Genomic DNA, 15,109 nt, shown 5'->3' on the forward strand with positions numbered 1-15,109 from the left:
CAAGAGAATATACACGATAAAATAATTTACGGCGTATGAAAAAATGATAGCAAGATTGATAAATAATATGCTGCATCTTTTGAAATGTTTCAAAATTTCGTTAAATTATGATATAACACGGGATATATATTATATATGGATATATTTTCTGCGGGATAAAAACTGTGTGCCTCAACTGTGTGTCTCCTTATATATACAATATATTAGTGGAAGATAAATACGTACACATACGTCAAAAGCTCTACTCTAAACGGTCAATGCGAAGAAAAGATTTTATAAACGCGCTGGATGCAGAGAGACACAGACTATTTATACTGCCGGCGATCCTTCGTTAAATTAATTACATTTTGATGAGTATTTTGATGAGTTCTTTGATCTTTTTCCACGATAACCACACGTCGCGACCCACGTATGCTAACAAGTATTGACGTTCGAAACTAATAACATTGTAACAATGTACTGCATAATATACTGCATAATGTCACTGATTACTGTCGCTTTCATCCAATTCGATAATGTGACGTCATTGTTATCGACGCGATGACAAAACAGTTATTATTATTTACACTTCTATTATCAAGACTTTTTATCAAAATAAAACTAAAACATCAAAGTATCGATATATTGTCGTGCAATATTTTTTTGCAGAGGAAAGAGACACTTCTTAAAAATACCTTTCTTTGATAAAAGTTTTGATTTTTATGTTCAATTTGAGAAATGAGAGAATATTATCTTTTTGATCTCGAATCACAAGGTATATTTTTCCGCCTGTATCCAGCTTCGTAAATGATGATCGAGGATATTATTTGAATTTGATTAGACATTTTGATAAAATTACAATCCTTTTGATTACACAGTGCTACACGTGGCAAAGGGAGATAATGTTAAGGGAAGAAGGAGAGAGGGGGGGGGGGGCACTAATCATCGCCAAACATTGGAAAGGGCCCACAGCACGAGAAGCGGGGCCTCCATTCGTCGTCCCAATGTCTGGCGCGCATTATATTTCGTATTTTGATTTCGGGCTGTCAGCCATTTCTCTTTTTATATATGTAGTTTAGTATAGTATACATCGTTATACTTATAGATCTCTTAACAATATGAGAGAACAACAAAATCCTAAAAGACTCTCCTGTTACGCGCCTCGAATTAATCACTGTCGTTAATTCTCACCATGCGACGACTGCTATTACGAATAATCAGCGTTACGTGCGTCCTTTTTATGCGGCTTCTTTTTACATAAGTTTACTTACACGAGATATATAGCACTTGGAGAACATGGCACATGTAACGTCGGATAGCCGATCCGATAACATCCCCTGTGTGTTTGTCAATATCGAACAGCACGATATGCATATGCATACGCATGTATACGCGGATGTAGACACTCGTGAGTGGAAGTCCCTCAGAGGGATGATTTTTGCGAGAAATTTTATTTCCATATTGTTGATGGACCTTTTCGTGTCCTTCCGCGCTAATTAACTGACAGATGCTCCCCTTTGACAGTTATTCAAAGTTATTAATTAATTTTACTCGGACGATTACCTTCGAAAACCTCTGTCGGTTATTTCTCCGTCATAATCCTTTAAATTCACGAATTATTTATTTTTGCTTAATTGTACAATGTTTTCAAAGTTTTCCTTTTTTTTTAATGTAATCTCGAAAAAAAATTTTTATCTCATCTTCAATATTCTTTCGCGCAAATTTCTCGCATTAAGTGTACATATATAAATGTGACTTTGATGATATGTTCATGATGTAGAATTAATACTAAATCAACGCTCTTGACCCAAAGCATTCTTCGTAATAAAATATTTATGGGGAATGTTATATTCACGGCCATTATTGTTAAGCATACAAATTGTCACTGCATATCTAGATAAATGTCATTGTTCGATAATGAGTTTTATGTGTGAATCACGCTAATCAATGATATTTGATTAATGAGTAATTTCCTTTCTGCGAATCTATTTAGCGCGAAAATCACGCCCGATATAAATATTCGAGAGAACCGCATTCAGCGCTAAATATACGGATATGAATATTCTATTCTAACGTGTATACGCGCGAACGCGCGTTACATTAAAAATAAAAGTGTATACGTGTACGTGACATTCTTGCCGTTCTGCTTCTTCCCGCACGAAAGAAACGCATTGATTCATACTACACGAGTGCAATCTTAGCTTATCTCGCGATTCGTAATGGAGGCATTGCGTGTACTTTAAACGAGGAATCATTAATATTTATGGTGTTTGCATACACAGAGAGAACTGTCGATTAACATTTATCTCACAGTATGCATATTTCTGATTACAAATGAGTAATCGATAAAAAATATGAATAATTTGTAAGCAAAATACAAATGAAATTTATATCATAAAGATTGATTTTTGATTGAAATTTTGTACGGAAAAGTATTTCGATCGTTTTATTTAATAATTTACAATTGAAAAAGATTTATAATAATATTTACGAATTTATAATTTATTCTTGAAAAAATTTAACATTAAAATGAATCAAATCTGTAAGTTTCACTTTAAATTTATGTTTTTAATTCGCATATTTTGCAAACTTGATTTTGCTCGTTTTAAAACATGGATTCGCATTTTGTATGATGCTTTTATGAATCTGTATGCATTTTTTTCCAAATATTCCACTGTACACCGATTGTTCGATTTAAATATTCCAATAAAATTTTCACATTTAAAGTTAACCGTGTAAATTTTTGCTTCAAGCGATAAATTATTCATCAATATTCTTTAACATTGAAACACCTCTAACCGCCTGGTCTTTGTCCTGTTTGTAGGTAAAAAAGAGAAGCTAGAAATTTAAATACTTCAATACTTTACGCACTAAATATATGATTCATTTTGTCCATAATATATACGTATCCAAATCTCTCTAATAAAATCTCCGTTTAAGATTAATCATAAAATCCCGAAGTTCTTCAAGAGAGCGTCAAATCATCAACTAACGTTTCTCACTATAAATACATCTTTCCTTTTAGCTGCAACTTATCGAATCGTCCGATCTTTGTCCTATTCATAGATAAAGCGAATAAATTCAATCGAGTTAGAGCGACGATTACGACAATGTTCCTTATCACGATCCTACACAGCAGGAAGCAGGTAATAGTGTGCTCCACATTGATGCCACTCTCACAATTTCACGCTAATCTTATGCACACACGAGTTACACTTATGTACAAACTCACGCTCCCAGGCTCACACGAATTTGCTTGATCTTGCGCGAACTATTATTAATTGATTAATGATATACCACGTGCACACGACATCCACTATCAATAATAATGCGGCTATCCTCTTTTGTGTGTGATGTACGAGCGACTATTCCGACGCGAAATCAGAAACTATAAGATCATCTCTCGGCTTTCTACGGCTGGAATCTCGCAAATCCTGCTATTTGGATTTATCTCGAAAGGACTTCTAGTTCTTTTCTTCCACGAAGTGCAGGTTCGAAAAATATTAGACTTAATAAAGCGAGTCCTAGAGTCACACCACCATTATTTCACCCGTGGATTCTTTGAGCAACTTGAAACATTGTAACGCTATTCAACATCGTAACGAAAACTCAACGGGAGATGTCCTCTTTGATGTTTAATATTTTTCTCAAATCCAATAAAAATATTTATTATAATATTTATTATATACATTAAAATATATAATTATATATTAAAATATATAATTATATATTAAAATATATAATTATATATTAAAATTTATTTGTATTAAACAGTTTTAATCTTTTCTTCTTCGCAAAGTAATATATTCATATCTTTTTCCAAGCATTAAATAACATTTCTTGCTTTCAATTTTTTCGCGATAATTAGGCTGAAATTTTGCGGAATTTTCGCGAAATTGCAGCCTAATTATCGCGAAAATTAAAGTGATCTCATGACATACCTTGCTTTCCCGACTATTCCATCTTCGTGATGTTGCGGCGCTGTTACAGACGAGAGGGCTCATCGCTACTCCTCGACATTCGATAATGCACTATCGCACGAAACCCAATCCTTCATTATCTCCCATTTCTCGCTCGGATTGAGTCTAACTTACCTGCGAGAAATTGTATACGATTCACAAAAGTATAAACGCAAACGCAACTTGATGCTCCAGAGTTGCTCCAAGATTCGTACGACGACTTGCATAAGACATGGATAGGGAAACGAAAATATAGAACAGGATGTGAAAAAAAAAATTGCAGGGATTTACTGTTCCAAACTGAAATCGTCAGTTGAAGCGCTTTGTGGTTCACCCCCTTCACCGACTACCACGCGGAGACCCCGAGGAATTTACAGGGTCATACGTGGCGAACGGTGGAGGGGGTCCGGCCGCTATGCTTGGTCCACCTCGTGACAGACCTCCATGTAGTCCGGGTTGTGCATTATATCCTTTATCATATCCTTCAGTATCGTATAACGCGGGAACATTGGATACACCTTCGAGCTGTTGTACTCCTCCTGCGGAGATAAAAAGCGACCCTCTTCAATCATTTTATTTTGGCAATTAATAAACAGTTGTGTACACATGTCTATCTTTTACATCGCATAAGGCAAAAAATATCCAATTCTTCTTTCTTCAAAATATGTTTTATCCTACAATCGCGACTGTATTCTTTTTAAGCAGCATTTGATAAAATTTTTATCGCGATAAAAGAAAATTCAATTCTAAACTTGTAAAAAAAATTGAAAAGGATCGTTTTAAATTTCACGGGATTTCGTTGAAAAATGTTATGTAAAATTTGTTAAATCGCGTTCTACGACTTCATGAAAATTTCGGATTATCCGCGACAATTCCAGAGGGCGACGAAACGCAATTTGCCTTGATATTACGATATTCTTGGTAGCCTTTAATCTTCAATTTATTTGACACTGTATGAAAGAAGAGAATAAAACGAATGGAGGATAAGCGCCGGAAAAGTCTTATATCAACAGTGTTATATAAGTTATTAGAATGTAAAGAGAAAAAATGGGACGATCGTAACAATGTACTAGAATGATGGCCAATCGAAATGTAATGTCACCCTTTTACGATCATAATCGCGAAGTCGATAAACGATATAATACATTCGAGGCTTTTAAAAAAATCCGTTTTAATCTAAAATAAAGTCGTTCAAGCAATATATTACACATAATTTTAAAATAAACTCTAATTTCAAAATGAAATTTTACATGCTTATTAAATGGCAGAATAATTTACAAATTTCTCTCGATGTCAATCATTAATATTTCAGAAAGATTTAATTTAAACAAAATAGTTTAAATTGGAAATTACATCACTTGTAAAAATATAAACAAAGCATTGAATAATTTTGAATTAAAATTAAGACACGTCTTGAAATCTTACGCGAACCAGTATTTTCTGTAATTTCTTTTAGGCAAATATTTTTGTTTACATCATTTTCTGGAGAAACCGCAAGTTAAGTCTCTTACAAAGTTAAGTCTCTTGCACGTACTTTTAACTCTTTGATGAGATTCCTGAGACCCGTGTATTTCTTCAATAATCTGTAAAGATCATTGGTCATCTGGGTGTTCTCCGCCTCGATTTGCGCAGTCGTCATACCTATGCAAAGCGTCTTGTTACTTTATTTGATTGTTTATTATGTGCAAAAAAATATAATAATAAAATATTTTAGATCTTAACAGTGCGTAGCTTCCAAAATGAAATGTTAATATAAAGTCAACTTAATTATTTAAATAAAAATGTCTTATTTATATATTGAAAAAATGATAATTAATCTTTTGTTTGGGAAAATATTTTTCGTTTAAATATAATAATATATGATATGAAATTTCCATTCATTCCAACGCGACGTAATAAAACTTTCGAAGCAACTTTTTACTATTAATATAACGCAGGGCAAGCACAAAAAAAGATACGTCGATGTTGCGTGTGGTTGCATCAACGTAGTTTTTCTGGAATACCGCCGACGGAGCATTAATTAACGTTCGGGGAAATATTGTTCCTGTTAACGAAATGAAAATCAAGCAATGAATATGTTGACCATTAATATGTGCAGTGCACGTTATCAAACTAAAACATTGATACAGAGGATATATAATATTAGACAATAAAATACTTTCAAATTTACGAATTATTAATTTTAACATTTTCAAAAAAAGTGTTATTCTGAAAGTTTCTATTTATTTACATATTTATTTTGTCACCTGGAATATTTTTATAACAATTTCTGTCCCTTTTTGTAGATATTTAAAAAATAAAATATAGGTTTTACTATCAAAATATAAGGAACGAAATAAAATAAAGCATAAATAAAATAAAATAATAATAGAGAGAATAAAGCGAAGTAAAATAAAATCAAATAAAAATATAGAGTATATAAAATAAAATAGAAATAAAAATAAAACAAAATGTGAAGAATACGCGAACTCTCGAAAAATGTTCGTGATTAATTAGGCGCCGTGTTAATCAATTAAATCTAACTATTTGTATCGAATAATTTCAAGTGGAGCCTGAGTACGAAACGAGTGAAAGAGTTCTTTGATTAAGTAAATGAGAGATCGAAGTACTGTCTGAAATATTTTTAATTATGGCATATTTATTTAAGATGTGCACTCGTGCTTTGAATTGGCAATTTGCTTTCATAAGACCTTCTCGCCGGAATGTTTTACAAATAGAGCGATAATCACGCATGCGAATTGCAAAAAGCAGCAGCGATTGTATTTAGAATGCATCGCGGAACACGGTAAAGAATAATTTTCAAATAATTTTCGTCGTATCGCGATAATGAAAAATACCATAAATCTTCCACGCTCTGAAATTATGAATTGTTGTACGAAGCATTTGTTGAATATTTATGAGAGAGTAAAAACTAGCGTAAACGAGACCAGAAAAAGGGATTAATTACACTCCCACTCTTTCTCCCTCGTTTGATAACTGAAACATATTTAATTTTACGAATTTTAAATCTTTTCCCGATAAATTAATATCCGATAAATCTTTTTTTATCCGCCAAGGAAATAAAACAATTAAAAAAATATATTTTTTTAAATCTCGAAAGAAACAACGCGCCCCAAAGTCTTTCAAATCTTTAAATCTTCAAAATCTTAATATATTTTCATCAATCAATTTTTTTACAAGTTATTGATAATCGACAGCAGCGTCATTTTTTCATACCGTTATTTGTTAAATCATAATGAAAGATTGAGAGTGAAGTATGGCCTTGTTTCGACTTAATGACACGATAGATCTTCGGTGTCTCCGATCGACTTATGACGGAAAATAATGTATTATGCATGCTTGGAAACTTTCTAAGGGAACATCCATTGAATCGTGTCTTTTCTGCTCAATTTGGTCGATGAGAAGAGCAATAAACTTTTCGTCTGGCGAATAAAACAAACAATAATGTAACTACATAGCTTTGTAATTATAATACAAAAATGGGACAAGAAAAAAATACAACATAACAATATGATATTCATTACACACAAAAATGAAATAAAATTAAATAACTTACAAATTATATGTAATAATTTAAATTATTTAATTTTATTTAATTTTTATAACAAACGTCATATTGCATTTTTCTAAATTATTTAATTTAATTTAATTTTTATAACAAATGTCATATTGCACTTTTCTATATATATTTTTTCCCATTATAAAATGAGAATTAATCTTCTATATATATTTTTCCCATTATAAAATGAGAATTAATCAATTACACAAAGAGATGATAAAACGTACACAGCGCGCATCAATTAACTTTTATCGAGTATCATCAATCGAGAGAAGTTAGATAATACTCAAAGTCACAGTTAGGAAAGCAATCGATGAAGGACAAGGGAAAATTGTTTTCTTCCTCTGGCAAAGCTACCTCAGACTACCACTATTACTATTCTCAATTAATTACTCGTATTTCGTGTACTCACTCTCGAGTCTCTCGATACGCTCCCTTTTGGTCTCGGCTTCCTCGGCGAGACGCGCCGAAGTTTTCACGCCTTCACCGCTCTTGTGGGTCTTCTCCATGATGGAGCAGGCACGCAATACGAAGGCGGGCACGGTCTCCTGCTTCTCCTGTCTCGGTATATCCACCAGCGTCCAATATTGCGTCTCCAGCTTAATTACGTCCTGGAAAGGTAAAACCGTCGGTAGCTCAGGCTACCGTCGCGAGGACGAGAAAAATCGAAGAGCGAAAGAAGCAGCGCAAAGTTTGTGCAAGGCGATTGGCCATTGTACGCGGATCCCTTTATCCGCGTTTGTTCCGGAAAACAAATTGCCGGGTCCATTTATCAGACCCGGTTTAGGACGCGATCGATCCTTCCCTCGCGCCTCTACGAAACGTAGCGTCATTAATCTGCGTTTATGCTCGAGATTATTATTACTTACAAACTGTAAACAGATATTTTTGTCGAACAAAATCAAGTTCCTTTACGGTCTGCTTCCTAAAAAAAGAATTCAGACGCGCCTCCTTTAATCTTCGATGGAAATGATCTCGATTTGATTTTAATTCGATTTCAATTTAACTCGATTTTAATCTCTTAATACTGGGGCGAAAATCGTCTCGCTAAGAGCAATCTCGAGCTATTTCATTCCATGATTGCGAAAACACAAACTAATTTCAATAACGCCGACAGGCTGTTTACCGCTCTTATGGCAATCGTATTTGCATTATATCGTTCCGCCCCCGCGGAATATTTATTCTCTTCCTACAAAGCACTTGAAATACACCTCGAAATTATACATTGGCTATCGATGAGACACACGGCGCGATTTATAGAGAGAAATTTTATTCATATCGCCCGGGGATTACTTCCGGTGATTTTTCAGCAAAAGAAAAAAGGAAAATACTCCGCACTCTCGATACGAATGAATGTTTCTCGCAACGAAAGTTTACACCAGAAACAAACGTCAATGTCCGCGTAAATACGATACTATTTATGCATCTCTGAGAAAAAAAAGCAAAGTGAAAAAAAGGGAAAAAAAATAGAAACGCGCGCTCGTCTTTCGCGCTGACATGTCCAGGTGTCTTATGCATCTTTATTTATTGTACTCGTCTCGCGATCTATCTCCCGTAATAATAAACGCGCCACGTTGGATTTCGCGATACGGATAGGTATAAATACGTATTTCGAAAAATAAATAAAGACAAAAAGGGAAGAAACAAGGAGAAAAATGAAACGGCCGTGCCGTTTGTCGAATTCCTCCCTTGTTTCAGCACGATTTATGCTGCGTTGTAGCTGAAGTTCGTGCCGATTTACATACGGATCGAGCCTGGATATTTTCCGCTCCGTGTTGACTGTTTACTGACAAAATATGCACTGCATACATCCATCACTTTGCTCTCGTTTGCTATTTCTTCATTTCATTTCTCTTTGAACGTTTTTCGATAAATCGCGCTATCAGTTTATGAACTTACGCGCATTTGTGAAAAAAAAACAAAATTTTAAAAAATATTAAGTAAAATAAATATAATTGTGAAAATAAAGTGAATAAAATGCGATTTATTAATTTTTTTTTAATTATTACTCGACTATTGATTGCCTTTTTGGTTATTTTATATCCTATCTTGAAAAACTGGCAAATATGTTTACGTGGCACATCAATTTATACGTTGATATTAATCGAAATTTGCAGAAATCAAATGCAATAATAATTTAAAAAATTAATAAATATCTATAAAAGTATAATAAATTGATATGAAAAATTATAACATTGTCGATGAAATCATCTCAGAATGATGTATTAATTTTTATGTGTATCCAGGATAAAGGCAATTATTAACTTCTTAGAAAGTTTATTATGTAAATTTACGTTAAGAGATTATACGAGTTAATTACTGATTCCTTATAAATTTCTTAATAAGGAACGTCGGAACAAGTTTCAAAGCGAAAGTGCGCAAGCCTCTGTCATTCTTCCTCTGTTTTAGCTTATGTATATAAGCCGGGGAGGCGACGTAATTACGTAATTACGTCAACGGAAAGACGACAGCCTGGAACTGACACGTGTGGAGCACAAAGCGTCGGTGGAACGAAAACAACGCGTGTGAACATCCAATTACAAACGATACAACCACGGTGTACCTCCCCATCTTACCTTGATCATAACTTTGAGGAGATTGTAACGCTGAAAGATGTTGCGGACTTGCTTGCTGTCGGTGTACTTGCACATCAGTTCCACAAGAGCTCTCTTGGCGGTGTCGTAGCTGCCGTCCAGGCGTATCCTGACGACCCTCAGCCTCTCGTTCGTCTCGATCACCTCCTCCTTCGTTTGTCCACCTGTTTGTCAGCGAGGAAAAGGATATAAAAGGGAGGATATAAAAAGCCCCGACAAGATATTGGAAATATGACGGGTGAAATTTCTCTCCATTATGTACGGACACTTTGATACCCCTTGATATGATGTAACGATTGAACTTTGATTCGATTTTCGATTCGTATCGCGCGTGTCGATCATCGATTTAACAGGATTGTTAAATTGAGCGCGACGAGAACCGGGCGCGAATGTCGCCTTTAATTAATTTCCAATTAACTCGACACTACGATAGGGACGAAAGTTCCAACATAAATAAATCGAGCGCGACGGGCGACGCGATAAGCAACTCAGTTTCCGTTGCAGTCTCATCGAGCGCGTCCGAATTTCTAGTTCGAAAAGTTCGAGCTCCAGAAGTAAGCAAAATCCCAAAATACTGTAAGCAACATGAAACCGTAAAAAAGTTTCGTTCCATTCGGTTAATATAAAGTAAATTTTATTTTTCATAGAATTTTCATACATACTGACAAGAAGGGATTCATTTGCAGCTCGAAAACGATTCTACGAGGACTCTAAGCGAAATCATCCCTCATACATAGCGACTTTTAATTTTTTGATATATCCAAAATCATTCGAGATGTCAAAAAATATTCTGTATAAAAATTTTGAAAACACATCTACTTAACTTCTATAATAAAATTTTGGAAAAATAATTTTTGAAAAAAATTCTTTCAAATATCTTTTGAAAAAATTAATTTATTAATGTGGTTAAATAAAGCTAGTCTCCATGAAATTTTTTTAAAAATATTTTTTAATATTTCCCATAATTTTAGACGTGTATCGAGGAAAGTAAAAAGCCGGATAGCTTCACCCTTTAGAATTGTTTTTGGGTTACAGCTTTATAAATTCGTCTATCTACTCTTTTTACATGTGTAGAGTTTCATTAAAATCAGAATTTTCCAATCCCCTTGTGAGACTTGAAGGGCCGTATAAAAGTGCGACTATTCCCGATCGTTTCGCTAACAAGAGATAATTGATTTCCAATTCGCTGGCGAGAATCTGTCAAGAAAATTGAGGTCGCGTGTCGCGCAACATTCCTATACACGTGTCATTATCGTATACGTTAGGAATTTATCTGATCGTCGCATTTCACCAGCGACGGCGACGCGAACATGCTGACGTCGGAATTAATCATAGTTCCGCGTTCGTTGATGGGAAAGCGTTAATCCGAACGTGACGGAATTCTCCGTCGACGGCGGAGCTTCCGTCCCTTTTAGCTAATATAGCGGCAGAGCCGACACGCCGTTACTCTCGGCCCAACTGAATACAAGAGTTTCCGCTTCGATTCCATTCACGGGACAACTAACGACCGTATGCCGCTGGCAGACTGCCAGGCGTTTATTTCCAAACGATATACGTATGAACATCTTTATCGTCGATTCACCAAAGTTGCTGTGCTCGAGACGAAGAGCCGCTTAATCCAATTCTTGGGGATGAAGAATTGAAGAAAGCAACTCTTTCGAAAAAGATCTTTAGAATCTAGAAATTTAAGTCTCTCCCTCGAGTAAATCTCGATTCTTTTTCTCTCTTTCTCTCGAAATTCCTCATAATTATAAACTATATTATAAACTATATTTTTAATTATAATGACCAATTTAGAGAGAGAAAGAGAGAGAATCATAAAAATATTTTTGAAAGAGTCTTACAAACTTCTTTCACAAGTTTAGCTTTCTATAAATTTTTTAAATGATACATATGAATATCTTTATCGTCGATTCATCAAAGTTGCTGTGCTCGAGACGAAGAGCCGCTTAATCCAATTCTTGGGGATGAAGAATTGAAGAAAGCAACTCTTTCGAAAAAGATCTTTAGAATCTAGAAATTTAAGTCTCTCCCTCGAGTAAATCTCGATTCTTTTTCTATCTTTCTCTCGAAATTCCTCATAATTATAAACTATATTATAAACTATATTTTTAATTATAATGACCAATTTAGAGAGAGAAAGAGAGAGAATCATAAACATATTTTTGAAAGAGTCTTACAAACTTCTTTCACAAGTTTAGCTTTCTATAATTTTTTTAAATGATACATATGAATATCTTTATCGTCGATTCATCAAAGTTGCTGTGCTCGAGACGAAGAGCCGCTTAATCCAATTCTTGGGGATGAAGAATTGAAGAAAGCAACTCTTTCGAAAAAGATCTTTAGAATCTAGAAATTTAAGTCTCTCCCTCGAGTAAATCTCGATTCTTTTTCTCTCTTTCTCTCGAAATTCCTCATAATTATAAACTATATTATAAACTATATTTTTAATTATAATGACCAATTTAGAGAAAGAAAGAGAGAGAATCATAAAAATATTTTTGAAAGAGTCTTACAAACTTCTTTCACAAGTTTAGCTTTCTATAAATTTTTTAAATGATACATATGAATATCTTTATCGTCGATTCATCAAAGTTGCTGTGCTCGAGACGAAGAGCCGCTTAATCCAATTCTTGGGGATGAAGAATTGAAGAAAGCAACTCTTTCGAAAAAGATCTTTAGAATCTAGAAATTTAAGTCTCTCCCTCGAGTAAATCTCGATTCTTTTTCTCTCTTTCTCTCGAAATTCCTCATAATTATAAACTATATTATAAACTATATTTTTAATTATAATGACCAATTTAGAGAGAGAAAGAGAGAGAATCATAAACATATTTTTGAAAGAGTCTTACAAACTTCTTTCACAAGTTTAGCTTTCTATAATTTTTTTAAATGATACATATGAATATCTTTATCGTCGATTCGTCAAAGTTGCTGTGCTCGAGACGAAGAGCCGCTTAATCCAATTCTTGGGGATGAAGAATTGAAGAAAGCAACTCTTTCGAAAAAGATCTTTAGAATCTAGAAATTTAAGTCTCTCCCTCGAGTAAATCTCGATTCTTTTTCTCTCTTTCTCTCGAAATTCCTCATAATTATGAACTATATTATAAACTATATTTTTAATTATAATGACCAATTTAGAGAGAGAAAGAGAGAGAATCATAAAAATATTTTTGAAAGAGTCTTACAAACTTCTTTCACAAGTTTAGCTTTCTATAATTTTTTTAAATGATACATATGAATATCTTTATCGTCGATTCATCAAAGTTGCTGTGCTCGAGACGAAGAATCGCTTAATTTTTGAAGGATCAAGAATTGAAAAAAGCAACTTTTTCGAAAAAGATCTTAGAAATTTAAGTTTCCTTCTCGAGCAAATCTCGACTCTTTCTCTCTCAAAATTTCTCATAATTATAAACTATACTTTTAATTATATGTATTTAGAGAGAGAAAGAGAGAATCATAAAAATATTTTTAAAAGAGTCTTATAAACTTTCTCCACAAATTTAGCTTTCTGTAATTTTTTTGTAAATTATTTTATTAATAAATTCTTTTTTTTAGGCGAAATTATTGAGGAAGATCATAAACGTCTTATAAACGATATGCAAATAAAGATATAGATTTTACTAATTAAGATAAGATTTTACTAATTAAAGATTTTATTAAAAATTTTTATGCATAAAAAGATTAAATCTCAAATAAAAAAACCGCGAACACTGTTATTCTGCAATATTTCTTAGCGTATAAAATTATCCAAACGCTCGACAATGATCAGCCAAGTTAGTGGCTAAAATTTAATGAAACTTCTACGCGAAATGAATATGATAAAATATCATTTTCAAACTTACTGGAAGTGCCTTCATCCTTCACGTCCTGGACGATCCTTCGAACGCTCTGCGTAAATTTGCCGACGAGATTGGTGCTGGCTGAAACATACAGTGCTCGATTTGAAACGCTGTCCTAGTATACATACGATAGATGTAACATCTTGCAATTTTGAATTAAACAGAATCGTTCAATGGTAAATGATGAATAGCATTATAAAGTCAAATTCGCAAGCCCTTCTTTCGATCGCGTTGGATAAAGACGCGGGAATAATGGATGAGATTCATACACCGTGGGTACAAGAGATGTAAAAATAAAGATGTAAAAAAACTGTTTTTTTTCTGATAGAAAAACATATCTTTCTCATTATTTTTTAAAATATAATATTACTTTTTCTTTATATTTTTTACAAATATAATTAAAAAAGCTAAAGTTCTTTTGTATTTTTAATTTATCATTTTTCGAAAGTAATGTAATTTAATGAACTAATAAGGAATGTAATTTAATGAACTAATAAGATTTTTGCGGAAAATTACATCAAGCATCAACATGATTCCAATTTTCAATTAGATGCATAAGAAAAATTTTTATTAAAACTTATTGGAATTATGTCGTGTTCGGTATCATTTTAATCGTAAAATCTCATTAATCTTTTAAGATTACTTTAAAAAAAAAATTAATTAAAAATAAAAGAATTTTAATATTTTCTCATTATATTAAATTAGCGACTCGAACGAAAGTATATTATTGAAAAAAATTAAACTGTATTTTTATATCTATAATAAAGGCAATTTATTCGAATTAAATCTTTATTTATTTTTAGATTTATCTAATTAAAAATAGTCCTTATATAATTTTAAAGCCAATTGAAATTTACCTTTAAAACAATTTAAATAACAGATTAATTCAAAACATCTAAAAATAAAAAATAACGAAAAATCAACTTGCAACAATCAAAAAATAAATATCAAAAACAAAAAAAAAACAAAATTTTGTACAAAAAATAAAATTTTAAAAAGACGGAGCTTGTTTTTTTTAGATAAAATTCATATTGTATGAGGAAAAAAAACATTTTGTTTCTTCTTCCAGTTACAAGAGAAGGAAGTCTTCTTTCCTCGCGAGCCGAGGACTCGCAAACGTCACTCGTTGCATCCGGAAAGTGGATGACTTGACGAGGAATACCAACATCGCGTCGC

The 15,109-nt window shown here is 33.1% G+C and overlaps 1 protein-coding gene across 2 annotated transcripts in view; it reads right to left on the bottom strand.

Moving 5' to 3' along the window:
- Positions 1–3,811: 3,811 nt before the first annotated feature.
- LOC105254928 overlaps positions 3,812–15,109 on the bottom strand; it is a 93,114-nt gene continuing 81,816 nt past the window's right edge. Inside the window, exons 2-6 of one of the 2 annotated variants that reach the window (XM_020028651.2) lie at positions 13,937–14,014; positions 10,074–10,255; positions 7,910–8,108; positions 5,473–5,579; positions 3,812–4,477 (exon numbers count right to left, since the gene is read on the bottom strand). In XM_020028651.2, the coding sequence (XP_019884210.1) occupies positions 4,352–4,477; positions 5,473–5,579; positions 7,910–8,108; positions 10,074–10,255; positions 13,937–14,014 (692 nt within the window). In that variant the 3' untranslated portion in view covers positions 3,812–4,351. The remainder of the gene's footprint in view (positions 4,478–5,472; positions 5,580–7,909; positions 8,109–10,073; positions 10,256–13,936; positions 14,015–15,109) is intronic. The other variant, XM_011263901.3, reaches the window with a different exon arrangement.

This window comes from Camponotus floridanus, unplaced genomic scaffold (genome assembly GCF_003227725.1).
Source record: "Camponotus floridanus strain SB8 unplaced genomic scaffold, Cflo_v7.5 scaffold8, whole genome shotgun sequence".
In the NCBI taxonomy this organism is placed as follows: domain Eukaryota; kingdom Metazoa; phylum Arthropoda; class Insecta; order Hymenoptera; family Formicidae; genus Camponotus; species Camponotus floridanus.